Source organism: Scatophagus argus, chromosome 13 (genome assembly GCF_020382885.2).
Source record: "Scatophagus argus isolate fScaArg1 chromosome 13, fScaArg1.pri, whole genome shotgun sequence".
NCBI classification, from domain to species: Eukaryota; Metazoa; Chordata; class Actinopteri; family Scatophagidae; genus Scatophagus; species Scatophagus argus.
Genome location: NC_058505.1, coordinates 15,060,597 through 15,070,444, shown reverse-complemented (window position 1 = coordinate 15,070,444; position 9,848 = coordinate 15,060,597). Strand labels below are relative to the sequence as shown.

The 9,848-nt window shown below is 42.3% G+C and overlaps 1 protein-coding gene across 4 annotated transcripts; it reads left to right on the top strand.

Moving 5' to 3' along the window:
- The first annotated feature begins 236 nt into the window (after positions 1 to 236).
- On the top strand, positions 237 to 9,830 carry nr2f6a (nuclear receptor subfamily 2, group F, member 6a). 4 transcript variants are annotated; one of them, XM_046408350.1, is made up of 6 exons: positions 237 to 1,064; positions 1,411 to 2,193; positions 4,417 to 4,511; positions 5,875 to 6,200; positions 6,382 to 6,628; positions 7,433 to 9,830. In XM_046408350.1, exons 2-6 carry the CDS (start codon positions 1,925 to 1,927, stop codon positions 7,705 to 7,707), a joined length of 1,212 nt encoding a protein of 403 aa, XP_046264306.1. In that variant the 5' UTR covers positions 237 to 1,064; positions 1,411 to 1,924; the 3' UTR covers positions 7,708 to 9,830. The 4 variants fall into 4 exon arrangements, with proteins under 4 accessions (XP_046264306.1, XP_046264303.1, XP_046264304.1 ...); XM_046408347.1 differs by having other exon boundaries at positions 5,872 to 6,200; XM_046408348.1 differs by having other exon boundaries at positions 1,373 to 2,193; positions 5,872 to 6,200.
- Positions 9,831 to 9,848: the final 18 nt, after the last annotated feature.

Here is a 9,848-nt window from a genome sequence, read left to right as displayed (position 1 = left end):
ATGGCCATATAAGGCGGACGGCACCATGGTAACCGCAGGGCTTGAATAGCAGTGTCAAATCCCTGGGAGTACACACATACAAACACACACACACACACACACACACACACACACACACACACACACACACACACACACACAGAGACTGCCCCCTCCCCCTCTGCACACACTCCTGCTCCCTCCCTCCATTGCTTTGCTTGATCTCTCTCTCTCCCTCTCTCGAACACACACACAAATAGGTTGGAGGAAAACAGACAGACAAGAGGAAAGAGGGGTGAGGAGGAAAAAAGCTAACGCTGAGAGAAATCCAGCCTGTCTCGGGCTGTGGCCATTTTCTTGAATCATAATTTGATCTGTGGACTCTGAAGCCTGAGATAGAGAAGTGGGGCAAAAGGAGCACCAGTATTCGTTCCACCCCCCACCTCCTGTTCGCTTGAGCCATAGGGAAAGCTTCTCACACACACACACACACACACACACACACACACACACACAGAAAGCAGAACACAAGGCTAGGCCGCAAGTCATTAGTTCTTGGTGGGCAAGCACTGACAAAAGGTTGGAGGGAGAAGCCCACATGAGTGCCTGGAGAGCAACCGCAGGAACTATGAAGAGCTGAGCAGACGGATGGTCTCCTGCTTTTCTTGATTTTTTTTTTTTTTGTTTGGGGCGGGGGGAAGCAACACAGAGGATATCGTCACCACCTAGCACTTGTGCTACAACAAGCAGCGAAGAGAGCTCACTTCCTTGTGCTGAGGATCTACTTGTGTTGTGTATTTTGGACGCGACGGCAGGCAGTCCACGTCGCCTTGTCTGCTGCCACCACTGCAGCTGGCGGTGCCTTGAGGAAGAAGGTCACAACCACATGAAAATAATGTTGTTGTGCGAGCACTGACTTGTTTTGCTTAATCTGGACTGTCTTCATTGTGGGTCACAATGCTGCTGAGAGGATTACAGCAGAAGAGGAGAGCTGTGTCTGCAGCCTCGCTTGCTGGAAGAGAGATCTAGAGCGAAAAAGGAATTTATTTGCCAGTGAAGTCAGGGACATTAATGTTCACTCTGAGGTAAGCCTGACATCATTTCTAGAAGAATTTGAATATTTAGCTAGACAGCTGCCTTTTGTGAGGAATAACTGGTGTGAGCAGAGGCGATTTCAGTGTAAGGGGTACTTTAAGAGGGGTGGTCAAAACCTCTCCAGGCATGTGCTAGGATGAGCTACAGCGAGGTCCTTTTTCAGCCATTACAGTTGCTACAGAGACAGAGCTGGGAGAGTGGGGAAGAGAACAACAGAGCGTGGGGCTGTGTGTAAGGAGGAGATTTTCACCCTTCATGTCATTTGTTTGCAAACTGTTCCGCCTTTGCTCTCTTTTAGGAGAACTGCAATGTTTCACTCATTGTTTCCTGTGAAAGGTTCCACGGCTGAAGCGTGACCGACACTGTTCTACCGGGCAGCGTACGAGCAGGCTTCTCTTTAACCATCTCAGGAACTGGTTTGAAGACAAGGACAAATAAACAGCACAAAAAAAGAGAAAAGGACAAAGGGAAAAAGAAAAAGGAGGCACTGAGATCCAAAGGCATGCAAAACTAAAAGTTGCCACACGTGTGACTATTTCCAGGTCATAGTGGAGTGGGAGGAGACAGAACTGCTCTTGTTTTTTCTGCCAAACACGCTCCTCTTCAATGCTATAGCCGATTTTTTAACATTGACATTTGCTAGTTTAGCCTCACAACTGTGCTGTTATATGCTCTGAAACCAAGAGACTTAATTAACTAATGAGAGGACAGGCAAGTGGAAAAGACTGATTCTCTCCAGGTGAGGGGGAAACACACAATCTGGACTATTGATGTTTATGTTACCTTGACAGCAACCAGAAATCTTGGCTGCCTGTCCCATTTTCTTCTGCGGTGGTTCGGTAACCAAGCGATGGCCATGGTGAGCGGGGGCTGGGGAGATCCCAATGGGGGCACCAACGGGTTGGGGGACAAGAACTACCTGAGGGGGGACGAGGAGGACGGCTCTCCTCAGGCGGGGGGCAGCGACATGGAGGCCGGAGACGACGACAAGGCCTGCGTAGTGGACTGTGTGGTGTGTGGGGACAAGTCCAGCGGGAAACACTATGGCGTCTTCACATGCGAAGGCTGCAAGAGCTTCTTCAAGAGGAGCGTCAGACGTAACCTTAGCTACACATGCAGGTGAGAGGGGCATTATGGGTAATTCTTTGTTTATTTGTAGTCTGACAAAAACTGTCAGCTTGTATTGGGCTGTCTTGTCACTTTTTGCATAAGCTAACAAAAGTATGACTTAAAAAGCTATTTATTAACCTAATCTCTGCCTTAACCCCTAACTTTACTCTTAATTGGAACTTTGAATAGAGATGATTTCTAATTTTTTGATCATCATCTTTTAAAGATACAGACTTTTTGCACTGCTTATATGGCTGCATCTGCATCTAGATTTTCCTGCAAATTTTCGATAACTTTTGAAATTTTTCATCTACTGAAAAATATGTAGCATAAAACCGTGCTAAAATGTAATGACTTTCAAATGTGTTAACTTATGTCCCACAACAAAAATCAACTGAGATGAGGGGTCAAATGATGCGGGGACAAATTTACAAGTTGTAGGAAAACATTAACATTAACATGTTACAGCAAGTTAGCATGACTGAATATTGAATGCAAATTAAACGCAAGCCTTGTTAGTTACATTATTTTTAACTGAACTTACCCTCCATCACTGAAAACTCACTAACTGCCCTCAGACCACGCAGCGCCCCCAGGTCAAATACCTGGTTTTAGGGTGTCTCATAACAGTCCTGCTCGCAATTGAAAACGTACTCGGTTATGTAACTTACTGGGACACGTGATAATGAATTGCTCAGTGACAATATACAGATGATATAACTCAAAAAAAGACATTTGCAGTATATTTCATGCTATATGAAGTTATTTTTGACATTTTTTGTTTATGGTATTTTCAGTTTTTATTTCAGATTTTCTATTTAATGACAATGTTTGTTAAGGTAAAACAACAATAAATTCCAGAATAAATCATACAAAATGTGCAGAACTGCTCCAAACAAAATGTCTGTGCCATGAGGTGTGTAAATAAATACCCTATCACACACAGAAGCACAAACGTAATGTTAAAGCTGTCTCTACAATGGAACTAAAACAATTAATTTAAGAATTATCAAGAGCTGTTTCAGTACTTTTTCAAGCTAAGCATTATCTGGTTTCATCTTTTCAGATGAGATTTTTTTTGTCTTGTATGATAGTGCACTGGATATCTTTGTGTTTTGGATCCTTTGTTGCATAAGCAGTCAATTGAATTAATCTCCAATGAAACTGTGATGGATTTTTTTGCATTTCTCTTTCCATTTTTACTGACTGGTCCTGCTTAATGGAGAAAAAAGTCAAAGGATTCACTAATAATGAAAGCCACCATGAGCTGTGGCTCCATGTTTGCTTTGTGAAGCTGTCATACATAAACACACAGATAAAGGTGTCTATAGTCTACAGCCCAAATCTAGAACATCCAACCTGTTAAACAAAAACATCTGTCTTTAAGTACAGATAAATAGTCAAATTTAGCCTGTCATTGTGTATATATTCAATTTTAGTTTCATCATGATCTTGTGTTTAGGGTTGTAACTAACAATTTTAATTTTTGTAATTGTCATTAACAATTTATCTGAATGAAATGTCAATAAATAGTGAAAAATGGTCCATGACAGTTTCTCAAGGTGATGTCTTTGCATTACCTGTTTTGTCTGACCAAAGTCCAAAGCATAAACATATTCAATTTACAGTCAAACATGACCGAGAGAAGTACCAACTCTTCACATTTTAGGAGTTTGAACCAGACAACGTTTGACATTTTTGACAAAATGACTGAAATGATTAATTGGTTACCAAAAACGGTGCAGTTGTTTTTTCTCTTCATCAACTTAGTGTTTCACATCTACTTGAGTTAAACAAGAATAAAATTAATATTATAGAATACACATAAGAACAGCGGTATGTGATTGAAAGAACTATGAACAGTACACCATAATGTTGGAAAATGTAAAATCTCAAATGACGATGCAGCATCAGGGAAACTGCGACAAGGAAATGTTGGTATCGTGTCAGATCAGGACAGCTCTTTACAGCATATTTCCTTTTTCACATTCTCATTTGCCGTACAGCAGGACTAGTTACACATGGGTGATATAGATTTGGTTATTTTCAATAATTTGGGTGAAAATGAGAGAATCACTTGTTGAGGTGAGAGCAGATCACACAGTCTGACACCTGAAGGAAATCTGCAGATCATTTTGGCGTTAGAGCAAATTCAGAGAAGCTGTTTAACTTCAAAACAAAGTTTGACGCCGTTATAACTATAGTCCCAAAATGTTTTGTTTATGTTCTCAGGTCAAACAGGGAGTGTCAGATTGACCAGCACCACAGAAACCAGTGCCAGTACTGTCGACTGAAGAAGTGTTTCCGTGTTGGCATGCGCAAAGAAGGTATCTGTCTATCCTAATCCATAAATCCACCCTCCGTTTTAATCCCCTCGCAAAAGATGGGAGACACACTGTGATCGTATATCTGCAATACTGCAAATACTAAATTGAACGGATGTATAAAAATGCAAATAATTGATATTTCTTTCAGTGAAGAGGCTTTTCTTTACTTCAGTCTGCTGCTCTTGGAAAAAAGAAAATTAATCATAGTCAAATTTGCTGTTATCTTCACCCCTTCTGCACATGAGCCCCATAGTGCTGAGAAAATGCCACATATGCTGTCTAGGCCCTATCATGGCTAAGTTAGCCATGCGTGTCAGCTCAATGTGATGTACTAAGTGGCTTAATCTAGTGCCTGTGTAAGAGTGACTGAGTGGGATACAGTGCTAAGACACCTGCGTCTCAGAGCCTTAAGCCCCTGGTTGAAGCTGCAGACCCCACTGCCTTGTTGACTCAATCAGACTGAATCCAATATGGGGATTTCACCTTAAGTGGTGAAGCTCAAGTGAGGCATCATTCAGTCTCATGGCACAGAAACAAATAATGAGCCAATGCAGTGCATATATACGCACCTAAATTCACATTTATCTTTTGAAGGTTTGTGATTTTAAAAACAACTTTATGAGTCTCTGAGTTGTTTCCCCCTCGTACTCACACATCGTAAAGCATGCTAATGAGACGCATTATGGCCCCCTAAAGAGAAATTCCCTCTACTTGACCACCTCCACAAAGAGGTCAGAGGTCAGCAACATTCCTCAGGCTGGAGTGGATTCATATTCCCAAATGAATGAGTTGCTACTGCCCCGTCTGGAGGTTCTTAGTCTCTTGGGTGTTTGTGAGAGCAGAATCCTTCCAAGTTTAGGATTTAAGGTTGCTGTAACAACATTTTATAATTCTCGCCCAGAATCAACATTGCAGAGATTTAAATTTTAATGGAGAGTGAATTATTGTCTATATGGTTATCTATGGAAATGAAACAAGTCTTTCATTTCCATAGATAACCTTCATTCAACCTGATGAGCACAATAATATTCTCCTCACTTTCATGCTCTTCTTGAGTCAGTCTGGGCTCGATTATGCCTCCTTTAATCTTGAAGAATAATTTCCTAATCAGGTCAAGCCGCTCTGCTGATAATCTGACATACAGCACTGACTGAACTCAGTTTTAACTTTTCTTTCTCTCCATTTTCTTTCCAAATCCTTTCCTGTACCTCCCCTTGTCCTTCACTATTTTCTCCACTCATTATCTTCTCCTTTCCATTGCCTTTGCTTTCATCTCCTCTCTGTCTCCCTCATTTTCTCTTTTTTTTCATCCTCTCCTCTCCTCCCTTCCCCTCCCCTTTGTCCCCCAACCAAAATACAGCAGTTCAACGCGGTCGGATCCCACCTCAGCCAAGCCTCAGCCCCTCCATCACGCCCATCGGCGGATCCAGTGGCCTTGGTGGCGAGTTCTATAACAATAACAACGGAGGAAGCGGTGGAGGTCAGCCTTTGTCAGAGCTCATTTCCCAGCTGCTGCGAGCCGAACCGTACCCCAACAGTCGGTATGGACACCAATACAACCAACAAACCGGTCCAGATAACGCCATGGGGATCGACAACATCTGTGAACTGGCTGCCAGGCTCCTCTTCAGCACTGTGGAGTGGGCCAGAAACATCCCTTATTTCCCTGAGCTGCCTGTGTCAGACCAGGTTAGAAGATTTTTAAAAGAGTATAGTTTCTGTACGGTATAGTACAGTGTTTGAGAGAGAAACAGAAAGGTCAAAGCAAAGTGTATGCTTCAAAACATCAATATGGAATCAATACAGTGAACCTTAAAAATGAATGATAACAGTGTAGAGCAATCTGATTAACACACCAACAAATCCACAGGTGGCCCTGCTGAGGCTGAGCTGGAGTGAGCTTTTCATCCTCAACGCGGCCCAGTCGGCCTTGCCGCTCCACATGGCTCCCTTGTTGGCCGCTGCCGGCTTCCACTCTTCACCCATGTCTGCGGAGCGCGTGGTGTCCTTCATGGACCAGGTGAGGGTGTTCCAGGACCAAGTGGACAAGCTGACCAGGCTGCAGGTGGACTCGGCGGAGTACAGCTGTCTGAAGGCCATCGCACTGTTCTCTCCAGGTGATTGTTGCTGCTCTTGTGCTTTTTCAGCTGTTATTGTCACCCAGTGTACTGCCGCTATTAAAGGGACACAGTTCACTGGTTAAGTTGTCGGAGTTGTGAGGGACAGATTAAAAAAAAATGAGTGCAGCTGCGACTCAGATATTCCTGTTTTTTAGTCTCTATTTTTGGACAATCTTTAAAAACACTGAAACCTACATTTCCCACAATGCAACCCTTCAAACTGCACACATTTCATTTCTAATGCAAGCTCATTGTGAAAATATATTTCATACTTTGCAAAGCTCCAGTAGGATAAAGTGCTCTGAGTGCCGCTCACATAGATAACCATGAGCAGGAACTGAACACACAAAAATAAAGACTAAATGCACACTAATCCACATGTGCCACATTAATCTGTGAATTTACCGACTATGGCACCATCTCCTGGCTTCTGAATGAAAACGCATTAATGCATTTCGTGCTGCAAAATTTAGTGCTGTCACCGGTCATTATGCGGCATGTGCATTTCAGGGTTTGTATGACTTTTAAAATAATATACAGACTGGAAATGCCTCATCCAGAAGCATTCTCTTCTATCCTTTTAAAGCTAAAAGACCATGATTTGCTACTTTTTTAAGTTGTGTTTTTGCCTTCTGAGGTTTCTTATAGTTTTGATATGATGAGGCTGTATTTGTATGTGATTCTCTGAGGGCTATTTTATCACATTATCTGCTGGGATTTTTACCATCCTCTCAGCTCATCACGACTCTTTATATAACCTGCCCACACTATTAAATAACTGCCTCCTCCTCCCTCTCTCAGACGCCTGTGGTCTAACAGACCCAGTCCACGTGGAGTCTCTGCAGGAGAAGGCTCAAGTGGCTCTGACAGAATACGAGAGGATGCAGTACCCGAGTCAGCCTCAGCGCTTTGGACGCCTGCTCCTGCGCCTCCCGGCCCTGCGCGCTGTTCCCGCCAACCTCATTTCGCAGCTCTTTTTTATGCGCCTGGTAGGAAAGACACCCATCGAGACGCTGATCCGTGACATGCAGCTCTCCGGAAGCTCAATCAGCTGGCCGTATGTCCCAGGACAATAGCCCCCTGACGGACGAGGTCTCCGTCTGGTATTAGTGACGACAAGGACCCACAGGAAACCACTTGACTCATCACTTTCCATCTGTGTGGTTATGAAACTGCAGTGCCAGCTGGCCGTCAAATGTACTGTACTGTAACTGCTCTATTCCCCCTCATGAAGCAGGCCCTCTGTCTCCATGCGGGCCTTCAGAGAAGGGAGGAGCCAGTGCCAGGATGGATCTGTCTTGTTGCCAGCCCGCTTGTTCTGGCTCCAGGTCTCAGTTCAGAGACCAGCACTTCATGCTGGGCTCCGATATGGCCGCCACAGCCAGTCATGTCACCACCCACATGCCATAGTGACTAAAGACGCTGCAGTTTCATGTAGAGGGCAGCAGCACCCTGCTACAAATACAACTAGAGGACAAAACTGTCCTGCCAGTACAAGACAGCAGAACAGTTTTACCCACACTGGGCTCATTTTCCACGGCTCACAATTTGTGATACAGTGACCTTTTTATCCACACAGCTGATAACATTACAATGCAGTGTCATGACGATAACAAATATAAGAACAGTCTGAAGAATCAGGAAGCTGTGGACGTGTGGCGAAGCAAAGTGAAGACAGTAACAGCTTTGCTGTTGAAAACAAAATAGCTGTCTGAGCTCAGCAATGAGCAACAAGCCAAGGAACTGAACGAACAGGACAGAAAGAAAAATAAAACCAAGGAAAAATCACCAAAGTCTATCATATCATCTTCAGAGATGGTTTTTAAATGAAATAATTAGTACCGAAATCAGAGAGAAAGAGATGAATGGACTCTTGTGACTGCCTGATCATCAAGTAAACAAAGCATTTACATTCATTCACAGGGCTCACTGTTGCTATAGTTGATTAAAAAAAGAGTTACATGAGAATGGACTAATACCTCACTAGACATCAGAATGCTTTAGTCTGATATTTCCTAAACACAAACCTCTGTACATGTTGTTCACCAGAAACCGCCTTCTTTTTGACAACTGCCTTGTTATTCAGTATGGATTTTGGACACCTATGAAATATAAAATGAGTCTTCTGAGTGTCACAAACATTTGTCTTGTATCTTTTTGAAACAGGTCCCCAAAGTGATTTTCACTTGTGTTTTGAATATGAATTTTGACTGACTGAATAATTCAGCTATTAAGCATTGTTTGGCTCAAGCTTTTTACTTTAATTTTTTTTTTTTTTTCAATGAATGGCAGGCTTACATCAACACAGGCTTTAGTAAAACAAACAACTCAAGCCAATAAGAATTAACTTGGCAAATACAGCTGGTGATGAGGGAGTTTATAACCAACACTACCAATTAAATGCCAGTTTATGCTGATCAGTGCTGGGAGTAACGATCCATTGGAGGTGTACTGAATTGTATATATATATTGAGGCCAACTTTGTCTTTTTGCATGTTCTGACGTTGTTTTTGATCTCTGTTGAGTTGAGATTGTTTCACTCTTTTTACATTATGTACTTCAAAGTTCATTTAAACATAAAAGTATTGCTTTCACTGTTAGCTCCTAAATGTTTTTGTTCCTCTATGTATTTACTTGAAAATACCTCTGTCATCTGTTGGGATGTCAAAAAAAGAAGTTTATTTTCATGCCATTATGACATAGAGACATTCATGCTCTCATCCCTAAGCACCTGAGTGAGTCTCTGCTGTTGTGAACAATGTGATATGATACTGTAATGGATGAAAATCTGGTGGAAAAGCTGCACTTGGAGGACGTTCAATGCCAAAACATCACACTGTCTGTGATGAGTTCGATTTGCTGGTCCACCAGGATTTACCTCACGCGGGTATTTCAGAAGGAGAGTTTACAAAATCACGAGTGATATATTTGAAAGAATGAAATCACGGAGAAATACAACATGTTTCAGCGTTCAGTGATGAAAAACAAGTGGGAGTTTGTAGCTCTGCTTCTTGATCTACAACCGGGTCTCTTGAAAGTTGTTTGGATATTCTTCTATTTGGCAACAACTCACATGATCATGTCATTGATGGAAAAAAAGATAAATATGCTATTAATGTTCTTATTAATTCTTATCTTTGTGTTACTGAGTTTTTAAAATTTCATGTGTATGGCAACGTTATTAAAAGAATCGAAAGATGATGATGTGTCTTTTATG